The sequence below is a fragment of the Gopherus evgoodei genome, unplaced genomic scaffold, assembly GCF_007399415.2.
Source record: "Gopherus evgoodei ecotype Sinaloan lineage unplaced genomic scaffold, rGopEvg1_v1.p scaffold_35_arrow_ctg1, whole genome shotgun sequence".
NCBI lineage: Eukaryota > Metazoa > Chordata > Testudines > Testudinidae > Gopherus > Gopherus evgoodei.
In genome coordinates this window covers 2,939,939-2,963,001 of record NW_022060027.1, presented here as the reverse complement: position 1 = coordinate 2,963,001, position 23,063 = coordinate 2,939,939, and the positions used below count along the sequence as shown (strand labels likewise).

Genomic DNA, 23,063 nt, shown 5'->3' with positions numbered 1-23,063 from the left:
CTATGGGGCAGGGGTGGCAGTGGGGATGGGGGTCACTGGGGAGCTCAGTGGTGGGAACGGGGGGCTATGGGGCAGGGGTGGCAGTGGGGGCTGGGGGTCACTGGGGAGCTCAGTGGTGGGAATGGGGGGCTATGGGGCAGGGGTGGCAGTGGGGGCTGGGGGTCACTGGGGAGCTCAGTGGTGGGAATGGGGGGCTATGGGGCAGGGGTGGCAATGGGGGCTGGGGGTCACTGGGAGCTCAGTGGTGGGAATGGGGAGCTATGGGGCAGGGGTGGCAGTGGGGGCTGGGGGTCACTGGGGAGCTCAGTGGTGGGAATGGGGGGCTATGGGGAAGGGGTGGCAGTGGAGGCTGGGGGTCACTGGGGAGCTCAGTGGTGGGAATGGGGGGCTATGGGGCAGTGGGGGCTGGGGGTCACTGGGGAGCTCAGGGTAGTTATGGGATGTGTGGGGCAGGGCTGGCGCTGGGTGTGGTCATGGAGGACTGGGGGTCACTGTGGAGCGCTGGGGGGTCTCCCTGGAGGGGGCTCTAGGGCAGTTGTGGGGCACAAGGGGGACTTATGGGGCTGGGAGTGATTGCCCTTTGCCCTATATACCATTTCCGGTCCCACCCGGAAGTGCTCCCTTTCTAGCCCCTCCCCCACATTCCGCGCTCTCTCCTTTCTCTCGGCCGGGGAGAGAGCTGAAGCCTGCGGTCCCGTCTCCGGAAACAGCCGAAGCAGCGTCGAGAAGGGGTGGGAGGAGAGGACGGAGCCGAAGAGCTGACGGAAACACACGAAGTCGGGACCCGGGCGTGGGCGGGGTCTCCGAGCACCGGAGCCCGGAGATCCCCGAGTGATCGGGAGATCCCCGAGCGCGGGGCGGACGGGACCAAGCGGCGGCGGAAATCCCCGAACGCCAGGAGGAACTAACCGAGTGAGGGCGGAGATCGCCGAGCGTGGGGCGGAACTGGCCGAGTGAGGGCGGAGATCCCCGAGCGTGGGGCGGAAGTGGCCGAGGGGTGACGGAGATCCCCGAGCGTGGGGCGGAAGTGGCCGAGGGGTGACGGAGATCCCCGAGCGTGGGGCGGAAGTGGCCGAGCGGGAGGCTCTGCGGCCTGTGCAGGAGCGAGGCAGGGGCCGCGATGTCCGACTTCGACGAGTTTGAGCGGCAGCTCAACGAGAACAAGCAAGGTGGGGGCGGGACCGGACCGGGCCTGGGGACCCCCAGCGGCTATGGGGCCCGGCCCACGGCGTGCGCGGGTGGGGCCTTCCCGCCAGCCCCCCGGGCCCCCCCCCCCCCCCCCCCCCCCCGGGCCGGCCCCACGGCTTCCCCCCTCCCGCGCCCCATAGCGCCCTCCCCGGGCCGGCCATACGGCTCCCGTGCCCAATAGCGCCCTTCCCGCTAGCCCCACGGCTCCTCCCGCCCTATAGCGGCCCCACGGCTCCCCCCCCCCGCGCCCTTCCCGGGCCGGCCCCACGGCTTCCCCCCTCCCGCGCCCCATAGCGCCCTCCGCGGGCCGGCCCCACGGCCCGCGCCCTCCCCGGTCCGGCCCCACGGCTCCCCCCCTCCCGCGCCCCATAGCGCCCTCCCCGGGCCATCCCCACGGCTCCCCCCGCCCCATAGCGGCCCCACGGCTCCCCCCCCGCCCCATAGCGCCCTCCCCGGGCCGGCCCCACGGCTCCCCCCGCCCCATAGCGGCCCCACGGCTGCCCCCGCCCCATAGCGCCCTCCCCGGGCCGGCCCCACGGCTCCCCCCGCCCCATAGCGGCCCTACGGCTTCCCCCCGCCCCACAGCGCCCTCCCCGGGCCGGCCCCACGGCTCCCCCCGCCCTATAGCGGCCCCACAGCTTCCCCCCCATAGCGCCCTCCTCTGGCCAGCCCCACGACTCCCCCCATGCTCCCTAGCGCCCTCCCCGGGCCGGCCATACGGCTCCCGTGCCCAATAGCGCCCTTCCCGCTAGCCCCACGGCTCCTCCCGCCCTATAGCGGTCCCACGGCTCCCCCCCCCCCCGCGCCCTTCCCGGGCCGGCCCCACGGCTTCCCCCCTCCCGCGCCCCATAGCGCCCTCCGCGGGCCGGCCCCACGGCCCGCGCCCTCCCCGGTCCGGCCCCACGGCTCCCCCCCGCCCCATAGCGCCCTCCCCGGGCCGTCCCCACGGCTCCCCCCCGCCCCATAGCGCCCTCCCCGGGCCGGCCCCACGGCTCCCCCCGCCCCATAGCGGCCCCACGGCTGCCCCCGCCCCATAGCGCCCTCCCCGGGCCGGCCCCACGGCTCCCCCCGCCCCATAGCGGCCCTACGGCTTCCCCCCGCCCCACAGCGCCCTCCCCGGGCCGGCCCCACGGCTCCCCCCGCCCCATAGCGGCCCCACAGCTTCCCCCCCATAGCGCCCTCCTCTGGCCAGCCCCACGACTCCCCCCATGCTCCCTAGCGCCCTCCCCGGGCCGGCCATACGGCTCCCGTGCCCAATAGCGCCCTTCCCGCTAGCCCCATGGCTCCCCCCGCCCTATAGCGGCCCCACGGCTCCCCCCCTCTCGCGCCCTTCCCGGGCCGGCCCCACGGCTTCCCCCCTCCCGCGCCCCATAGCGCCCTTCGCGGGCCGGCCCCACGGCCCGCGCCCTCCCCGGTCCGGCCCCACGGCTCCCCCCCTCCCGCGCCCCATAGCGCCCTCCCCGGGCCGTCCCCACGGCTCCCCCCCCGCCCCATAGCGCCCTCCCCGGGCCGGTCCCACGGCTCCCCCCGCCCCATAGCGGCCCCACGGCTCCCCCCCGCCCCACAGCGCCCTCCCCGGGCCGGCCCCACGGCTCCCCCCGCCCCACAGCGCCTTCCCCGGTCCAGCCCCTCGGCTCCCTCCTCCCCATAGCGGCCCCACAGCTTCCCCCCCATAGCGCCCTCCTCTGGCCGGCCCCACGACTCCCCCCATACTCCCTAGCGCCCTCCCCGGGCCGGCCATACGGCTCCCGTGCCCAATAGCGCCCTTCCCGCTAGCCCCACGGCTCCTCCCCGCCCCATAGCGGCTCCACGGCTCCTTCCCCGGGTCGCCATCTCGTGCCCCATAACGCTCTGCCCGGGCCGGCCCCACGGCTTCTCTCCCCCCGCACCCCATAGCTCCTATTCCCCTAGTCCTGACACCCTCTTGGGGGCCATACCTTCAGCATCCCTTCCCCCCCAAGCTCACCCTTCTACAGCCGGCCCCATAGCCCCCTTCCAGCCTGTGCTCCCCCAACACCTGAGTGCCTGTCTTATGGCCCTGCACTGCCACATGGCCTCGAGGCAGCCCTCCTGCCTGCCCCCAACTTCTCCATCTCCCTCCACTTCCCCTTTCCTCTGCCAGTGTCCGCCTCCCTGCCCCATAGCATTGCCCACCCCTAAACTTCTCCACATGCCCTCCAGCAACACCCCTGCCTGCCCCCAGGGCCCGGAGCCTGCGCGCTCCTTGACTGCCTGCCCCATAGCCCCCCACCAGCACCCTTTTGCCACAGCTCCCAGCATGACCCTGAACTCCCCAGCCCACCTGCCCTCCCTGTGCCCCTCTCAATCCATGGCCTTTGCACCCCTTCTGCTAGTCCCTCCCCCATTGGCATCCCACCAGCCAGCCCCTGCTCCACCCTGTAGCATCCGCTTGGGTAGAGACACTGAGCTCTGTAATTAACCTTAGCAGGCTGGGTGGAAGGGGTGTGCTCCCCTCTCCCCCCTGGGACTGGCGGGGGTCGGGGGAGAGAAGGGCAGGAACACCCCCAACCCCAGCAGATTCAGGCCCCAAAGACTGGGGAAAGAGGGAAGCCTATAAATCACCCCTTTTTCTCCTTATGTTTCCTGCCATCCCCTCCTGGCAAATAAGACCCATGGGGTGGGGAGGGGCACATGTCAGCACTGGGGGCATTTGAGGGGGCAGGGCAGGCCTACTGTCCCTGCTCTGCACTTGGATGCTGGGGTGATGGCAGCAGTGGGCACATGTTAGGGGCCAGATGTGAATCTCTTGCCTGTGACAGCATTGGGGAGGAAGCAGGGGGCTGTCGCTTGGTCTCTTCGGGGAAACCCCTCCATGGGTCAGTGGGTTTCTGTGGCCCGGGACCTGGAAGGGTTTAAAACCCCCCTGCTTGCCTGTATGATTGATCATCTCCCTTGTGTTAGAAAGGAAGCATATGGGACATCCTGCTCTGGGGTGAAGCTGGAATGATTCCAAGTCCATCCCTGTCAGCTGAAAAACAGCAAAAAGATTGTGTTTTGGGAGCTCGCTTACGTCAAAGCGGAGGGTAGCTCTGAAGCCAATAGAGCTAGCATCCTATTAAAAGCATAAAGCCTTTATAAATAACCCCTCAGAGGTGTGGGGTATTATATTCCTCGGCTTGGCAGAATTTGAATCTTACGTTTTTTTAAAGTGAGGGATAATATGGATTATTTTAAAGCATTTTTTCTTAGTTTGTTTACATTTTCACAGTTGTGCAAAAATTACGGGGTTTTAACCATTTTTTTCCCCAACGTTTCCTGACCTAATTTTGAGGAACTGTGAAAATTTATGGGGTTTTAACCATTTTTCTTTTTCTCTATTTAAATTTCACACTTGCACAAAATTATGGGATTTAAACTTTTCTCTCTCTAAACGGTCGGTAGCTCAAAATGATGGATTTTAAACGTTGATCTTTTTATCCGTTTAAATGTTCACAGCTGCATGGAATTGGAAGAAGGGAACCTTTTTTTGGTGCTGATTTACATTTTCACAGTTGTGCAAAAGGATGGGTGTTAAATGTTTGTTTTTATTTGTCAGTTTAAATGTTCACAGTTGCATGAAATTGGGGGGAGGGTTAAGCATTTTCTTTTTTAGATTTTTATCAGTTTGAATTTTCACGTCTGGGGCAAGTTCTGAGTGGGTCGGACAGTAACGGTCTAACGCCACTGTGTTTGGTACACGTTGAGGTGGGAACCCTGTTCTCAAGCGGCATTTTTCCTACTTCATTCATCTGTAAATGTCGATCATTGATGAGAATTTTTTTTGTCTGTTTGCGTGTGTGTGTGAGAGAGAGAAATAGATGTGTACGGACATTTACCCATGAAAAATCTGTATGTACCTGTCCTGGTGGTGCTAGGCGCTGCCTGCGATGGAAAATCAACCCTTGCTAACACAGTCCTGCTCTGACACTAGAGCCCGGTTTTCAGAGTGACAGTCAGTGGCTGTAGGGCCATGGCATGCTTGGGGGAATGCAGTTGAGTCCTGTAAGGATGGCCCAGTGCTTAGGGGATCTATATTCAATTCCCTGCTTGGCCACAGACTCCCTGTGTTGGTGAAAGTCACCTGCATGCCTCAGTTTCCCCATCCGTATAATGGGGCTAATGCAACCAGCTTCTTTTTTTGAAGTGCTTTGAGATCTCCAGCTGAGAAGCGGTAGTTGGGGAGTGATCGGGAAAATTGAGACAATAGCTCAGGATTGCTGAGAAGACAATAGCGCAGGGGTCGGCAACCTTTCAGAAGTCGTGTGCCAAGTCTTCATTTATTCACTCTAATTTAAGGTTTTGAGTGCCAGTAATACATTTTAACGTTTTTAGAAGGTCGCTTTCTATAAGTCTAAAATATATAACTAAACTATTGTTGTGTGTAAAGTAAATAAGGTTTTTTAAATGTTTAAGAAGCTTCATTTAAAATTAAATTAAAATGCAGAGCCCCTTGGGCCGGTGGCCAGGACCCGGGCAGTGTGGGTGCCACTGAAAATCAGCTCACATGCCGCCTTTGGCACGTGTGCCATAGGTTGCCTACCCCTGCAATATGTCAAGGACCGTGAGGCGCTCAGTTACCACAGGTCCTGGGGGCCGGGTAATTACCGTAGCTAGACACGGTGGTTTGTATAACGCTGGAGTGTCCCCTCAGCGCCTTGCCATGAGACCAGCCGACCTCCCTGAGATCAAGCCACACTGGTAACCCTCTGTGTCACGCTGCCCGGGCTGAGCTGAGCACCCTGGTCCCTAGGACAGCTGGTTGTGACTGAAACGAGGCCCAGCTCCCTAGCGATACCGAGGGGGATCAGTAAACTTGTGCAGTTGAGGACCCAGGGGTGCGGTGGCTGAGTGGTTCAAGAACTTGGTAACAATCCTGAAGGTTGTTGGGGAGCTTGACCGCCCCTGACTGAACCAGGCTGTGGGGCAGTCAAGGGTGGTCTCTCCTTCGTGTCCCACATTGGCTCTGAAACCATCCAGCCTGACCCGCGGCTGCCTGCTGAGTCGTTGGCGCCAGGGAACGTTGACTGTGCTCAGGGTCAGCGGATAAAATGGTGGGTGTTCTCCCTGCTTTGTGAATGGGCTGTCAGTGGGCCAGGGGCTCTCCCCTGTTCGTTCTAGAGACAGGATGGAAACCCAGCAGTTCTGGCTGCTTCCTGGACTTGGTCAGTATCATCCCTAGCTCTTACCTAGAGCTTTTCATCGGTAGATCTCAGTGCATATTGCACACTTTACTGTATTTACGCTCCCAACACCCCCACGTGGCAGTGCTGTGGGGAAACTGAGGCACATACTGGTAAAGTGACTGAACCAAGGACACACAGGAAGTCTGTGGCGGAGCAGGGAATTGAACCGGGATCTCAGCTGGCACCCTAGCTGCAGGGCCGGCCTTCCCCCTCCTGGGTGGGAAACCCACCTCTGAGAGTGTGGATTATCCCTGAGCTGAAACCCCTCCCCTGCCCTGGCTCCTGAGCAGGTGCCAAACCACTACTTCTCCTCCCTTCCCCCTGGCTCCCAGGGCTAGGAGCGGAGTGGTTCACGCTCTGCCGCCTGGCCTGCGCAGTTCCAGAGCTCGCCTGTCTCCCCTTCCCTCACCAATAAATCTAAACTCTCCCCCACCCCCCTGCACATGGCTGGATCAACAGATCTGTCCTCACAAGCGAGGCTTTGTACAGCCCGGCCTGTGATGCCAGCCTTTGTTTTCCCTCCCAGCACAGCTGTGGACTCTTGGCTTGGTCCCTGGCTGGCACCTGCTCTGTTCTGGAGTCTGGGTTTTCCACCCCTCCCCCAGCTCAGACCATTTCCAGTGTAAAATGCAGAGCCTTTGGGATGTGAGGGAAGGTGGGGTTCAGGACCGCTGGGACTGGGGCCCTGGGGATGTGGCATGGGCACTTGAGAAACACAGCCCCGGTGGTTAAGTCTAGCCCCCCTCCCAGTTTGGTGAGGGAAGTTGAGGCACAGGGCAGTGGGATTGGGGGTGTGTGGCAAAGGGGAGCTAAGGGGCAGGTGGGGGATAAAGAGGGTTTGGGAAGGTATGGGGCAGGTAGGGGGTTGGGGAAGGGGACCTATGGGGCTGGTGGGGTCTAGGGGAATGGGGGCTATGAGATGGGGGGCTGGGGGAAGGGGTTCTATGGGGGCTGAAGCTATGGGGGACATGGAAGGAAAAGAGGGCTGGGAGAACGGGCTATGGAGCAGGCAGGGGGCCTCAGAGAAGCTGTGGGGGTGACTGTGAAGCTATGGGGCAGTTGGGGGCCACCCATGGCGCCCCAGGAGCCCTATGCTGGTATATTGAATAGTGTCTTATTCTTTACCTACAAACCTTTTAAAAGTCTCCCCTCGAAGTGTAGTTTCTCTAGTAGCAGAGTCTATTAAAAACCCGGAACCCTGACCTTTTTTTTTCACCCCGTCCGCTGAGATGAGGTTGGCAGGTGCTCGGTGCTGCTTAATATCAGGCAGGAGGTTCACTCGAGGGGCTGAATCTGGGGCTGGATACGGTGCAGGAGAATACAGCTTTGGCTCTGGGATAGAGGCACCGTTCAATGTCACATTGACAGGGCAAACAGCAGAGCCAGGGGTGTTTGAGGCAATGAAGTCCAGTGGTTAATCACTGTCATATGAATCAAGACTCCTGGGTTCTATCCCTGGCTCTGGGAAGGGAGTGGAGTCTAGTGGTTAGAGCGAGGAGGCGTTGAGGCCGGCTGGGGGCCAGGGCTCTTGGGTTCTCTCCCCAGCTCTGGTAGGGGAGTGGCGTCCAGTCGCTAGAGTGGGGGAGGAGAACTGGGTGTCTCCACTGTTTGGGTTCTGTTTCCTGTTGGGTCAGGTTTACAGACTTTGGTGCCTAATTCACTTAGGCTCTTCTGCCTTCCCTTTCGGTACCTAAATGTGGCCTTTGTTCTCTCTGGGATGGGGGAGGAAACCCTTCTAGCTAGGGGCAATAAAGCAGCGATCAGTGGGAGCGCTCGGTAGCGGGTGTTATCTAGCCCAACAGGCAGGGGGCGCGCGAGGAGTTAGTCTGGCGCTCCTACAGAGTGATGGATCGGGTGGGGACGGTTGGGGGACGGCAGACGGAGGAGCAATGGATCGGGTGGGGACGGTCTGGGGACGGCAGACGGGGGAGCAATGGATCGGGTGGGGACGGTTGGGGGACGGCAGACGGGGGAGCAATGGATCGGGTGGGGACGGTCTGGGGACGGCAGACGGGGGAGCAATGGATCGGGTGGGGACGGTCGGGGGACGGCAGACGGGGGAGCAATGGATCGGGTGGGGACGGTCGGGGGACGGCAGACGGGGGAGCAATGGATCGGGTGGGGACGGTCTGGGGACGGCAGACGGGGGAGCAATGGATCGGGTGGGGACGGTCTGGGGACGGCAGACGGGGGAGCAATGGATCGGGTGGGGACGGTCGGGGGACGGCAGACGGGGGAGCAATGGATCGGATGGGGACGGTCGGGGGACGGCAGACGGGGGAGTAATGGATCGGGTGGGGACGGTCGGGGGACGGCAGAGGGGGTAGCGTTGGATGGGGGACTGCATGGTAGGTGGCATTGAGGGGAGAGTTGGCATCAAGGTTGTGCCCTGGCATCTAGAGCAGCCTGTCTCTGCTTGGTAGGTGCGGCAGGAGGTGTGGGGGGCCTTGTGGTTCTTTGTGGCTGTCTGCCTGGCTGGCTTCTCTAGGGAGCTTGCGCCACCCCCATCACAAGGCAAAGTGTAGAGTTGCAGCCCCCGCCCCCCCCCCCAAAAAAAAAACTACGATTCCCAGCATGCCCTGCAGTGTGGCATGGCTGGAGCTGGAGTCTCCGCTGGCTGCACCTCTGAGATGGAGGGGGCGTTGCGTGCTGGTAGCTGGAGTCCCCCGCACACGGCATTAGGCAAACTAGCGCCTGTTATTTGAACTGAACCCACAGCGGAGCCAGGCAAGGCCTAGGCCCCCATGTTTGCAGATCAGTAGCTGGGGGATGGGATGCCAAGAATTGGGGACAGGGCTCGTGTGTCCCCTGCTAACCCGCCTGCCTCCCCCCCCCGCAGAGCGTGACAAGGAGAACCGTCACCGGAAGCGCAGCCATAGCCGCTCGCGGAGCCGTGAACGGAAACGCCGCAGCCGCAGCCGTGAGAGGCGCAACAGAGACCAGCGCAGTGTCTCACGGGACCGCAGGAGACGCAGGTAGGGAGGGGCGGGCTGAGCCCCTTCGTCTCCCCGACTTCCGCATCCTCACTGGTGCCGTGGCTGGCTCGAGAAGCCGGAGGGGGGATGGCTGGCCCCAAGCCACCAGCCTTGGGAACGGAGTTGGTGGGCTGGGAGCCAGGACTCCTGGGTTCTACCCCCAGCTCTGGAAGGGGAGTGGGGTCTAGTGGTTAGAATGGGAGAGGGGGACTGGGAGTCACAGCTCCTGGGTTCTATCCTGGGAGGGGAGTGGGGTCTAGTGGGTTGGAGCCAGGACACCTGGGTTCTATCCAATGTTCCCTCTAACTTTTTCCATCCATGTGCAGGTAATGTGTGGCTGTGCACCACCAGCAGAAACAAAAACCTAGTTAGACTATATTTTTGACAAGTTCCCCTAGGGATAATTACTCCAGCCAGGACAGGTTAGGCATTGTAGAACTCAACTGTTCTCAAAGAATGAAATTTAAGGCTGAGAGAGAACTAAAAATGATGAAATGCATAGACCAGTCAGAACACGGAAATAACACACTTTGAAAGAGTAACGTTACAGAGACTATATGTGCATTGCAGGAAGAACCAAGAATTAACAACAACAGCAACAACACAAGTATGTGTTGGGAGGTGAGTGTGTCAGAGACAGAGACTGTGTGTGTGTGTGTGTGTGAGAGAGGGACAGACACTGTGTGTGAGAGAGGCAGAGACTGTGTGTGTGTGTCAGAGACTGTGTGTGGGTGTGCTGCTGGGGAAGTCTGAGTATGAGAGATCTATGCGCTCTCTCTTTATGGCACTCACTCACTCACCAGAAAGCTGGTATTTAGGCTGCAGCAGCCCTCCTGCCCCCCCCCCCATGCTCTGTGGAGATGGGGTACATGGTTGGGGGGGGAGGGACACCCTGATATCGGGGCCCTCCCCCTTCTCTGCACAGCTAGCAGGAGGGTCCTGCGAGCAGCTGGCCAGGGGTTCCAAGGCAGAGGGCAGGAGCACAGGGGTGTGGAGGGTGTCGAGCACGTGCCGCCCGATGTGCACGGCTCTGCTAATCAGTGTGTGGCACTTGATTGGCTCCTGGGCAGCTATGCAGCTTAGAGGGAACGCAGGTTCTACCCCTTAGCTCTGGGAGGGGAGTGGGGTCTAGTGGTTAGAGCGCGGGGGGGGAAGGGATCCAGGACTCCTGAGTTCTATCCCTGGCTCTAGGAGGGGAGTGGGGTCTAGTGGTTAGAGCAGGGAGCTGGGAGCCAGGACTCCTGGGTTCTCTCCCCAGCTCTGCAGTAACTTGTTCTGTGACCTGTAGAAGTGTGAGGGGAGAATAAATCTCTTTACATCTCTCTATCCTCGAGCCATTAGGAGGGCAGAGAGAGACACTGGCCATTCTCTGGGCACGTTCTCAGACATAACTCCTCTCTGTCAGGAGTTTTGGGGGGACTCAGCGCCCTAGGAGTCCACGCAGCATAGACTGAGTGTTCTGCAGTCCCTCGGGTGCTCCCCCAGAGCCCTCTCCCTCTGGAGGGCTGAGAGGCCGTGGCCAGGACAGAGTTAGGTTCAGTGAGACCTGAAAGGAGCCGATAGGGTTATCACACAGATGATATTAATGCCCCAGAAGCTGTGTGCCAGGGCCCTCCACTGCCTTCGTTACTGCCAGCTGGCGCTGTCCTCTGTTCCCCCCAGGCTTTGATCTCCCAGTGGCATCCTGGCTGTTTATAAAGCCCGAAAGACATGGCAATGGCCTGAAGTTCTTGGGAGTTTGGGGAGGGACAAGACATTCACATACGCCTGTTTGGGGGTGTGGGAGTTCTCATCTGGAGCTCCCCGGGTTGAGCAGTAGGGAGAGTGCGTTAGACACTTGCTCTGCCCTTAATTGGAAGGGGAATTTTGACAGGGATCAATGAACCATGTGTCAGGCTTTTGGGGGAAGTCAGCGGAAGATTCCTTCCCCTGTCGGTGAATGAGGTCTCTCTGCTGGTGTTCCTGTAATGCCCCAACCTAGCCAGTTCTCCAGTCACCCCCAGAGTCTCTGAATGGCGAATGCAGGAATGAAATCTCTGAACGATCCTTTCAGTGGCCATAAAGAAGCAGGAAAGGGCACGAACCTGACTTTTGTTTCCTTCCCCTCTGCAGGTCACCCCTAAATCTCGCTGGTCCCTTGAGGTGAGTGCCGTTATCCTCGTTGAACAGGTGGGGAAACCGAGGCACAGAGGGGACTGGTTTACCCCTAGGGTGGAGGGATTCCGTGTCAGCCACGGTGGAGCATGGCTGCTCCATGCTGCCCTCTGCTGGTCTAGGCGCTCAGCTCTTGCCTCAAGCCACTGCTGGGTTTGTCCAAATAAGGAGCTAGGGCCTAGTGGGCTGGGAACACTCCCCAAATCTTGAGGGGTGACCCTGGCTGGGGTTAGATCGTGGTGCAGAAACTGTTGTCCTAGCCCGGGGCGAAACCTCACCCCTCCTGCCCGGTGACACGTCTCTCCTCTCTCGGCAGCCGCTCCCCCCGCCATGAGAAGAAGAAGAAGATCCGCAAATACTGGGACGTGCCCCCACCCGGGTTTGAGCACATCACGCCCATGCAGTACAAAGCCATGCAAGGTATCTATCCCTGCCTAGGTGCTGTCTGTCCAAGCAGGGTGCAGACCTCTGCTGACCGCCCTGGCCCTCTAGTGCTCTCTCTGCCCCATTGCTCCCCACTCCCCATCGGCGCGGGGGGGGGGAATTGGCTTTTGAACGTGTGGATTGGTGTTTCTCTCTCCTAGCCGCGGGTCAGATTCCAGCCACAGCTCTCCTCCCAACCATGACCCCTGACGGATTGGCCGTGACCCCCACCCCGGTCCCGGTGGTTGGCAGCCAGATGACCCGACAGGCCCGCCGCCTCTACGTTGGAAATATCCCCTTCGGCATCACTGAGGTACTGGTGGCTTCGGCAGCCCGGCTGCCGCTCTCTCTTGTCTGTGTGTCGCCCGCACTCTCTCTCTGCCTGGGACCCGTCGAGGAGCGCCGGAGGATATAACTTTTCTCTCCAAAACAGGGCAGTGCTGGCCGCAAAGGAGAGCAGAATCCACGGAGCGAGGTTGACGCCATGCGGCTAAACACATAAGCGGCTTCGGGGCAAACGCTAACCGTAGCATCTCACTGGGGCCGACCGCCTGAGCTAGGTGGCTGAAGGATATACCACTCCCTCAGCTGCATTATGGCCTTCGGGGGTGTGTGTGTGTGGTGGCGGGGGGGTCGTCAGTTCTGAAAGCCCAGGAGGCCTGGGGGTGTCAGGGGTGGGAATCAGAACTGTGTCTATGAACGCCGTTGGGAATTGGTAGCTGCACCTGTCCCGAGTGGGCTCAGGTCTCTGTCCCTTTGACCCGTGCAGACGGGTCGCTATACTTACCCCTGTGAGCAGTGCAGTTTGGGTCTGTTATTTGCCCTCTTCGCTCCTGGCCGTGGTAACAGGAGCGCTGGCGTGGTTTTAACATCCTCCGCTCCAGTGACTTGCGAGCCCTTTCTTTTCATTTGTGACAACCGGGGCTGGCTCCCCTTCCAGACAGCGGTAGGGGAAGTGCTCTCTTTCTTATTATTTGAATTTGACTCTCGCTCAAACAAAAAACCAAGATCAAAAAGTTGTTTCCATTTCTTTTTAAAGTGAAAATTGTGGGGCTGAAATCCCTCGTAGCACAAAAGTTTGCTACCATCATGCAAGGCAAGTAGGCTGTTCCAGTTTTCCCACCTGCTCTTTGCTATCTATTTGAAATTCCGGGCCCGGTGATGTGCTGCCCTACATCACTACTTTCCCCTCTCTCTCCCTGCAGGAGGCCATGATGGATTTCTTTAATGCTCAGATGCGTCTTGGAGGGCTGACCCAGGCCCCTGGCAACCCTGTCTTGGCTGTGCAGATCAATCAGGACAAGAATTTTGCTTTCCTGGAGGTGAGTCAGCTTTCCGTTCTGTCTGTACAGCACCTGGCACGATGAGGCCCTGGGCCATGCCTGGGCTCCTAGGTGCTTCTGTAACATACCTTAGTGTCCGATTCCGGTGGCCACAAGTCCAGAAGGATGTTGCTAAACTTGAGAGCTTTCAGAGAAAAGCCCCGAGAACAATTCAAGGATTGAAAAACAGACCGTATAGTGACAGACTCCAGGAGGTCAATCTGTTTAGCTAGGAGGTTGGGGGGTGACTTGGTCCAGTCTCTAAGTACCTAGATGGGGAACAGAAATGTGATCATGAGCTCTTTAGTCTAGCAGACCACGGTCTAACCTGCTCCAACGTCTGCGGTTGAAGACTGGAAATAAGGCACACATTTTTAACCGCTAGGGGAATTCACCCCTGGAGCAAACCACCAAGGGCCGGGGTGGAATTTCTGGCACTGAAAATCCACGCTGGCTGTTTTTCGAACCGATCTGCTGTGGTTTGAAGAGGAATTATTCAGGGGTCATTCTCTGGCTGTGTTATGCACTAGATCAGTGGTCCCCAACGCGGTGCCTGCCGGGGCATCTGTGTGTGCTGGCGTACTGGCTGGCGGACAGGCGTCCACGAAAAAGTGGCGACATCAAGAGGTGTCACCACTGAAATGCCGCTGATTTTCGGCGGTGGCGACTCTTGATGACGCTACTTCGGTGGCATTTTGGCAGCGACGCCTCTTGACGTTGCTGCTTCTCGGCGGCATTTCGGTGAGTGCTTGGCCGTCGGCCACAGTCTTCGGTGGCTCGTCATCTGGGGCCCGCCACCTGGAAAAGGTTGGGGACCATTACACTAGATACTAGGTGACGACAGCGGTCCCTCTCTGGCTATTGAAACTGGGAATCCCTTCTGTGTTGGTGAGAGCCGAATTGGATCTCCCGTGGGCTGTTCTGGTGAGACAGCAGATTTAGTGTCTCTGGAGATGGTTCAAAGGTGAATTGGTCCTCAGCTTGCAAGCACCTTCCTCGAGAGGAGACTTCTGCTGGCAGAGGACCCTTCAGTCTAGCAGAAAGAGTCAGGACCAGGAAGATGAAGAGACAAATTCAGGGGCCCCAGGAGGAGAATGGGCCATTGGTGCAGTTGACCTGGACAGGGGGGCGGGGTCGGTCGGTTGAAATTCAGACCAGATTCTCCTTCTGAAAGCCCCTCTCAAGCTCCCCCCTGAAATTGCAGATCAGAAATACCAGGCTGGAAGGGACCTCGAGCGGTCATCGAGTCCAGCCCCCTGCGCTGAGGCAGGACCAAGCATCCCTAGACAGTCCCTAGACCATGCCTGATGGGAGTTCGTCCAACCTCCTTCTTAAAAACCTCCCTTGGAAGCCAGTGCAACCCCCCGGCCAGTTAGTCCCCACTTTGTAGCTCTGCTATGGGCTCCCCCTCGCCGAAGGGAAGCACTTCGCGCTTGTCTTCATTGGATTTCGTCGGATTGATCTCAGACCCAGTTGACGGTTGTTTGGAATTCTGACCTCCAAAGCGCTGGTGACCCCTCCCTGCTCGGTCTCATCCGCGGATTTTATAAGCGCATGCTCCACTCCGTTATCCAAGTCACTAACGAAAGTATTGCCTAGTGCCGGACCCAGGACTGAGCCCTGCGTGACAGGCCTCCTGGTTTGACAGCGACCCACAGCTAGCTAATCAGAGTGTCGGTCTTTGAGCTGGGGTGCACCCACTGTACAGGAATTTCGTCTGGAGCTCCTTTCCTTCGTTTGCTTGTGAGAATGTCATGTGAGACTGTGTCAAAGCTTTGCTAAATCAAGATACTTCACCGCGTCCCCCTGTCTAGTAGGCCAATAATCCTGCCAAAGAAGGAAGTTAGGTTGGCTGGCAGGATTTGTTCTCGCCAAGTCCATACTGGCTATTCCTTATAGCCCTGATACCCTCCAGGTGCTGACAAATTGTCTGTTTAATCATTTTGGTTTCATAATAGGTTGTAGAATCAGCTCTGGGATCATTGGGTGAGGTTGTCTGGGCTTAGGCCAGACCTTGATGATCCCAGTGGTCCCTTCTGGATGTGGGAATCTGTGAAAGGGGACATAGAGTCCATGCTCCAGGATGATGTGATTGCAGCAGGGTCAGGAGGAGGATTGCACCATGGGCCATAGTGCGTTATGGGTGGGTGTTTGTCCATGAGGCATGGATGCAGGACTGGATCTAGTCTGCCCTGGGGTATGGGGGGGAACTGGACTTAGTGGTCTGATATGGGGCAGCATGGCAGTGGGATTACTGGCTGAAGTGGCCTGTAGCAGAAAGCTGGGCCCCACCGGTAGCCGGTGGAACTCCTTGCCACGTGATGGGACTGAGGCCAGGGTCCGCTCAACATTTGGAAGGAGGATGAAACATCAGTGGGGATAACAGAAGATCTGCTGTGTGCAAGGGAAGGAGCGTGATCCAGAGCCGGTAGGGAAAAATGTTTCCTCCTCCCTGGAAAGTTTGTTTTTCAGCAAAAAATTTGGATACCAAAATATTTTGGCTGAAAACTGAAATATTTCAATGCTGAAAGGCTGCTGCGGTGCCTCATGGGAGTTGTTGTTCAGGGGATGATTCATGCTCCCATTCTCCTTTACACCGTGGGCCAGCTTTTTGGACTCCATCTCCCATGATGCAGAGGGGAGGTAGTGCATTATGGGAGTCCCTGGCTTTGTTGCTCCATGGGTGGTATAGTTTGGCCAGCAGGGACCCAAGTCTGTAGATGCAAATAGGGCCTTGAGGCAAGGGAACTACAGCTCCCATGGTGCACCATGACCTAGCCTCGGCTTGGGAAGGCAGTGCATCCTGGGAGTTCCTGGCTGTAGTGCATCATGGGAGATGAAGTCCAGCTTGTAGAGGTGAGCAGTTTCTGCTTGCCTGGAGTCTACACCAGCGTTAAATAGGAATATTTTGGTTTTAGGGTGTTTGGCTTTTGTGTCTAAAAATTGTCTCTCTTCTCTCCTCCCCCCCCCCACCCCCCGCCCCCGGGAAGCAGGCACTTCTCGTGCAAAACTTTGTTTATCAAAATCACTGTTCTCCGTGGAAAATCAGTTTGGGTGGAAATCTTTTCCCCAGCTCTAGCATAATGGACACCCCATCCTGTCCCGGGGCGTCAGCCGACCACTGTGGCTACGTCTGCATGGGACAGCTAGCCTGGGTGTGAGCAACCGCACCGCTCGGCTGGACCTCGTGGCTGGGCCCGGGTTCCAGGGGTCTTTGTGCGGAGACGCTCTAGGATTTGGAACTTGTCTGGCCTGCGGGGGAATTGTGGGAAGGTCTTGGAGGGTTATCAGCGCTCGGGTGACTTAGCCCCTGTCCTTACTGCAAAGGTTCTAACTGCACACACCCCTTCTTGGGTCAGGGAACCTGGCTTCTAGTGCCCCCCCCCCCGCCCCCCAATCCCTCCCAGCCAGGTCACAGAGCTTTGACTTCAAGCACCAGGTAGGAGGGTTTTCTTTGTGCCTGGTAGGGGGAGTTGGGTCAAAGCCCCGCTCAGAGCCTGGATTAAGACTGGCTGGGACAGCACTCCTTCCAGGGCCAGGTTATTCTGGACGTGGCCAGTAGGGGACATTGTGCAGCAGACTGACACAACAGGGGTGTCATGTACCTTGGTGGCTCGTTTTCGGAGACAGGGTTACGTGGGCAGTAGTCCCACTCGGGGGGGGCAGATCTGGGCCGAATCGTTGGTGGATTGCCTGAGCTCAGGGGCTCTGGGCTGCGGCGCGTGGTGCCGATCGGGCATCCGTGTCCCTCATCAGCTTGCCCCGGCTCTTCTGCAGTTCCGCTCTGTGGACGAGACTACCCAGGCAATGGCATTCGACGGCATCATCTTCCAGGGGCAATCGCTGAAGATCCGCCGCCCCCATGATTATCAGCCGCTGCCCGGCATGTCTGAGAACCCATCTGTCTACGTGCCAGGTGAGTAGCCCCCCCTGCCCCGGTGTGGGGCCAACAGGGGTGAGCAGGCCTGCACCTTCTCCCAGAGCGCACTGGGGCAAGGGAGATCCAACCGCGTGCCCAGTTCTTCCCTAGACATGTGCTGCATGACATCGTAACATACGCCCATCTGGGTGTGGGGCAGCAGGGCAGAGAGGCTGGAGAAAGTGGAGGGAGGGACCAGACACCCTTGGTAAGTCTGAGTCCAGGAGTCCATCAGGGGCTGGTTATGCAGGACCCCTCACCCTGTGCTGGGATGCGGCACCTCTAGGGAGGGTCGCAGGGCTGGTAATAACAGGACCCCTCGCCCGGCTCTGGGATGTGGCACCTCTAGGGAGGGCCGCAGGGCTGGTAATAACAGGACTCCTCACCCGGCGCTGGGACGCGGCCCCTCTGGGGTGGGTGCAGGGGCTGGGTATATAGGGACCCCTTGTCTGGTGCTGGGACATGGCCATTCTGGGGTGGGGCACAGGCGGTGACTACAGGGACCACCACACAGGTGGCCCTGTGGGACGAGCAGGGGCTGCATTGCTATCCCGTGGGGCATGGCTGCCTGGTAGCCGCTCCGGAGCATGCAGGCCGGTGTAGGACCCCCATCTGTTCCCTCTCCCTCCGGCAGGCGTGGTGTCCACCGTGGTCCCGGACTCGGCTCACAAGCTCTTCATCGGGGGTTTGCCCAACTACCTGAACGATGATCAGGTGAGCAGAGGGCAGTGGGCAGCCTCCCTCGGCCGGGGCCTGGATCCACCCGGGGCTGCTTCCCCCCATGGGGCACCGGGAAGGGGCTCTTCTCCACGAGTAGCTCCAACCCGCTGGCTTCTCAGCCCGCGGATTCTGGCTTGAGCCTGAGCTGCCCTCTGAGAGTGGGGCTGATGCGAAATCTTTGCTGGGAAGGGCTTTGAATGACGGGAGGCGGCGGTGGCATTCAGCCCTTGTCGTGCCTAGCCTCTAGCCAGACCGGCTCCAGGCGCTGCCTGGGCATCCAACGACCGAGACAGGGGGAAGCGTCGTGCCAGATGCCATCCAGCAGCCAAACTCTGGGGGTGCTGCCTGGGCGCGCAGTGCCAGCCACCACTACCCCAAAGAGCTCCTGGGCTAAACAGACAAAGGGTGGGGAGGGGATACTGAGGCAGGGGAGGCGTGCCCACAGCTGCCCAGACGTCCTCGCTGCCTGCCTGCCTGCCTGCCTCACCCTGCCCTTCCCCGTCTGCCCCAGGTGAAGGAGCTGCTGACTTCTTTCGGGCCCCTGAAGGCCTTCAACCTGGTGAAGGACAGTGCCACCGGGCTGTCCAAGGGTTATGCCTTCTGCGAGTACGTGGACATCAATGTCACAGACCAGGTACTTCCCAACTCCCACCTCCTCCTCCCGCCTCTCCTCGCAGCTCTGCCGCCCTCCGAGGGGCCTGCGTCCGTCAGCCCAGCCAGCCGCGGGGGTGTGTGCGTTCTTTTTTCTTTTGTTTGGTTTTTTCCTCCCTCCCCTCCTTGAGCAGGTGAATTTTTTTTTTCCTCCACCCCTAGGGAGCGCCAGCCTTTCTCTCCTTTACAGCTCCGGGGGCCCCCATAGGCCGCGCCTCGTCGCTGTGATCGCCTCGTTTTCTCTCCCCCCCACCCCCTTTTTCCCCCCTTCTCCCCAATCTTAGCCCGAACAGCGGCCACAAACCAATCCGAAGACCCCAGCTCTGCTCTGCCCATGCAAGCCGGTAAGATCCCCCCCTCGCCAAATAAAACCCCCCCATCAGATCCCGCTGTGGCCGGGAAAACCTCCCCCCCCTCAGCCGCAGCTGCCTCCAGCGCCGATCCTGACTTGCCCGCGTCGGTTGCAGCCTTATAGAAATCTCTTCGGACTTTCTATATAACGGTGTTTTCTCTTCTCCCGCTGTGCTTTTTGTTATAGCGGGAGGAGGAGGAAGAGAACCGTAGCAGCAGGGGCCCTCTGTGCGCTGCATTTCCAGCGGTAGTTGTTCAAATGCAAGTATATATATCATTTTTTAATGTATTTTTTTTTTGGATTTAAAAAAAAACAACAACAAAAAAGCGAAAAACAAAGCAACCAACCAAACCACCCTGCCCCCCTGCGCCCCTTCAAATCGCCCCCCACAAAAAGTCAGCCCCGGCGCTGGCGGGAGAGGGGCATCCTGCCACAGAGAGGGTCCTTAGATGCTCGTAACTTCATAACCCCCCCCACCCCCTAAAAGTCTTCCCCCACCCCTACCCCCGGAGGGCTTAGAAAGAGCTGGTCTAATGGTGCATGCTGGGTGCGAGACCTCGGCGCTTGGGTGAATTGCGAGAGGGTGCGTGTGTGTGTCTGTGTCGTCCGGCCCCCAGCCCGTCTTTCAGGCCTGCCCCCCACTTCCTGCCCCCAACCTATCTATGCCTCACAACTCCTTCTGTCCCTGTGCCCTTCTTTCCACTTCCTGTCCCAAACCTGACTTGGGTCTGTCCCCAGCCTGTCTGGGTCTCTGTGGGCCTCCCCCCCCCACTTCCTGTCCCTACCCGGCCCTTCCTGTCCTCAGCCAACATGTCTTTCAGACCTGCGCCCCCTTTCCACTTCCTGTCCCTGGCCTGTCCTTTAGGCCTGTGCCCCCCGCCCCCTTTCCTGTCCTTTGAGCCCCACGGCGCCCCCACTTCTGCCCTCAGCCTGTGTTTTGGATCTTTGTGTGCTGCCCCAAGCCCCGTTCCTGGCAGGAGCCTGACTTGGGGCCCGTCTTTTGGGCACATGCTGCCCCTGACCCCCACTTCTGTGCCCAGCCTGTCTTGGGGCTGTGCCCCCTCTCCACTTCCTGTCCCAAACCTGACTTCAGCCTATCTGGGTCACCATGCTGTGCCCCCCACCCCGCACTTCTTGTCCCCAGCCTGTCTGGGTTCCTGCAGCCCCATCCTCAACCTGGTCTTGAGCCTCCCCGCCCCCAGGCGGTCTGTGCTGCTGCTCCCCACCTGGCTTTTGGGGGGCGCCCCCTGCTGCGTGGGCAAACGCAGCCAGGTTGCGCAGTCGGTCGAGAGGTTCCCCTGCCTGCCGGCCCGCCGAGGGGGCGTCCGTGGCTGGCACCCGGCCCCAGCGACGCCTGCTGGCCGTGCGCCCGCAGCCCAGGAGGCCTTCAGAGACGCAGGTAATGCGGCGCCCCCTGGGGGAGGGCAGGAGAGCCTTCGGAGCCGGCCGCTCCTGCCCTCCCAGCGCCTCCGACCGCGTAGGCCGGGTGCCCCGAGGGCGGAGGAGAGCTGCGTGAGTGTGTGCGCGCGCGCGTCTGTCTGTCCGGTGCCCTTCGCGTCTGGGCTGATTGCAGCGGGGGGTCGGGGGGAGGAGCCGCCCGCTCCGGTGCTGCGAGCAGCCAGATTCATTTCCCCTCTGATTTCGAAGGCCATCGCCGGGCTGAACGGCATGCAACTGGGTGACAAGAAACTGCTGGTGCAGAGAGCCAGCGTCGGAGCCAAGAATGCCACGCTGGTGAGCTGGGACTCCTGGGGTCTCTCCCTGGCTCTGGGAGGGGAGTGCTGCCTAGTGGTTAGAGCAGGGGGGCTGGAAGCCAGGACTCCTGGGCTCTCACCCCAGTTCTGGGAGGGGAGTGGGGGTCTAGTGGTTAGAGCAGGCGGGCTGGAAGCCAGGACTCCTGGGCTCTCACCCCAGCTCTGGGAAGGGAGTGGGGTCTAGTGGTTAGAGCCAGGACTCCTGGGTTCTCTCCTCGGCTCTGGGGTAGAGCAAGTGGAGTTGGTATCCCAGGCTAGCTTGGCCCTTTGGTCTGGTCTAGCAATTCCTGTGCTCCTAGAACGGGTGGGACAGTTTTCCTTGCAAAACTTGCCTTTTCTCCCCCCTCCCCTCCCGGTCCCCAACAGAAAACTTGCTGTTTTTTCTCCTGCGTTATTTTGGGTGCCAGGGCCATTTCTAGGGGGTCCCATTGGGTATCTTACTGGCGAGGCCGGGTGGGGGGTGATTTCAGGTGCCTCATGAGGCTTCCAAGTTGATTAGTCGGGGGAGCCCTGCTTATCCTCCCCACAGGGCCGTGGGCTCGGCTCTCGGCAGACCCAGGCAGCGTTAATTGGCTCAGGGGAGCTCGTCCTATTCCCAGTGACAGGCTCAGGCTCTTGGCAGACACAGGCAGCGTCCCGCCTTCAACCCCACGGGCTGGGGTTCCGGAAGAGCCCCCGGGGGGGGGGGGGTGGTTGGCAGCCTCCCTGAGAACCCAGGGGTGGAGGCGAGGTCAGAGGCCAGGATCAGCAGGCCGGAGCGCATGGCGGGCTGGCCGGGAAGGGGCTCTCGGGGCCAGGCCGGGGCCAGTGTGTAACCCCCCCACCCCCGTCTCCGCAGAGCACGATAAACCAGACCCCAGTGACGCTGCAGGTGCCCGGGCTGATGAGCTCCCAGGTCCAGATGGGCGGGCACCCCACCGAGGTGCTCTGCCTCATGAACATGGTGCTGCCCGAGGAGCTGCTCGACGACGAGGAGTACGAGGAGATTGTGGAGGACGTGCGGGACGAGTGCAGCAAGTACGGGGTGGTCAAATCCATCGAGATCCCCCGGCCCGTCGACGGCGTCGAGGTGCCTGGCTGCGGCAAGGTGCGTGGGAGTGGGAGCTAGTGGATAGAGGGGGGGTGTGGGGCTGGGAGGACTCCTGGGTTCTCTTCCTGGCCTTGGGAGGGGAATGAGGTCTAGTGGTTAGAGGTGGGTGAGTGGGCACTGGGAATAGGGATGCCTGGGTTCTCCATTCCCACCCATCCAGCTCTGGAAGAGGAGTAGGGTCTAGTGGTTAGAGGTGGGTGGGTGCTGGGAGTAGGGTTGCCTGGGTTCTCCATCTCCCCCGCGCACACACCCAGCTCTGGGAGGGGAGTGGGGTCTAGTGGGTTGGCACAGGAGGGCTGGGAGTCAGGAATCCTGGGTTCTCTCCCTGGCTCTGGGAGGGGAGTGGGGTCTAGTGGTTAGAGCAGGGGCGTGGGGCCTGGAAGTCAGGACTCCTGGGTTCTCTCCCTGGCTCTGGGAGAAGTGGGGTCTGGTGGCTACAGCAGAGGATGGGGGGGCTCCCGGGGTGGGGGAGTGGGATCAGAGCCAACCTCGGCCCCCGCACCCTCATCTCCACATTTGGCTGGCGCTGTAACCCCCCCTCTGCCCCTAGATCTTCGTGGAGTTCACCTCAGTCTTCGACTGCCAGAAGGCCATGCAGGGCCTGACCGGCCGCAAGTTCGCCAACAGAGTGGTGGTGACCAAGTACTGCGACCCCGACTCCTACCACCGCCGCGACTTCTGGTAGCCGCCGGGCCGGGCCGGCCCTTTGCCCATGCGGCGGGTTTCTATTTTATGGCCAAAATGGTTTGGTTTTGTTTTTTTCCAGTTGTTTTCTGCCCCCTCCCCAAAAAGAAAGACCCCCCCCCCCCCCCGATTTCCCAGCCAACGGCTGCCAGTGATGGTTATTCCGTAGTAGAGACGTCTCCTTGCGCCTTTCTCTCTGTGCCGTTGCGTATTGGCTGAGAAGGATCTCCTCATTCGGCCCCCCCCCGCCTGTTCTGTTCTCCCCCCCTCGGTGTGCGTATGGAGTGTGCCGTCCCCCCCTTTTATTTCCCGTCGTAATTAAACACTTTTTCCAGTCCCCTGGGGTCCGCCCGCCTGTGTCTGTCTCCATGTGGCAGGGCCGAGGCAGCGCTCGGCTGTCTGGGGCAGCTGGAACAGTGGGTGCCCAGGAGTGCGGGGTGTTTGGGTTGCTGAAACAGATTGGGGACCCCTTGGGGGGCTGGGATGGTGGTGGCCCATCCGCCCAGCTGCCATCCAGGTAGAGAGTGGGAGAAATCCCTGCCTGAAAGAACTTGCAGTCAAAAGAGACCAGAATGGCTGTGGTGGAGGGGAAACTGAGGCACAGGGGTGCTGTGACGTACCCGAAGGTGCCGGGTGGGAGGAGAACCC

General features: G+C 60.1%; 1 protein-coding gene across 3 annotated transcripts; it reads left to right on the top strand.

Moving 5' to 3' along the window:
- Window positions 1–665: 665 nt before the first annotated feature.
- Window positions 666–22,752, top strand: U2AF2 (U2 small nuclear RNA auxiliary factor 2). 3 transcript variants are annotated; one of them, XM_030544846.1, is made up of 13 exons: window positions 666–1,169; window positions 9,211–9,346; window positions 9,917–9,967; window positions 11,459–11,488; window positions 11,817–11,920; window positions 12,085–12,236; window positions 13,129–13,245; window positions 17,023–17,161; window positions 17,799–17,878; window positions 18,396–18,518; window positions 20,526–20,621; window positions 21,480–21,728; window positions 22,282–22,752. In XM_030544846.1, exons 1-13 carry the CDS (start codon window positions 1,121–1,123, stop codon window positions 22,414–22,416), a joined length of 1,461 nt encoding a protein of 486 aa, XP_030400706.1. In that variant the 5' UTR covers window positions 666–1,120; the 3' UTR covers window positions 22,417–22,752. The 3 variants fall into 3 exon arrangements, with proteins under 3 accessions (XP_030400706.1, XP_030400708.1, XP_030400707.1); XM_030544847.1 differs by having other exon boundaries at window positions 667–1,169; window positions 20,535–20,621; XM_030544848.1 differs by lacking the exon at window positions 9,917–9,967.
- The last annotated feature ends 311 nt before the right edge of the window (window positions 22,753–23,063 follow it).

Bases quoted from the DNA above. Each gene is read 5' to 3' on its own strand.
- U2AF2 (XM_030544846.1), top strand. From the start codon at position 1,121: ATGTCCGACTTCGACGAGTTTGAGCGGCAGCTCAACGAGAACAAGCAA. The intron at 17,879-18,395 runs GTGAGCAGAGGG...CGTCTGCCCCAG, and splicing joins ACTACCTGAACGATGATCAG to GTGAAGGAGCTGCTGACTTC. The intron at 20,622-21,479 runs GTGAGCTGGGAC...CCGTCTCCGCAG, and splicing joins GAGCCAAGAATGCCACGCTG to AGCACGATAAACCAGACCCC.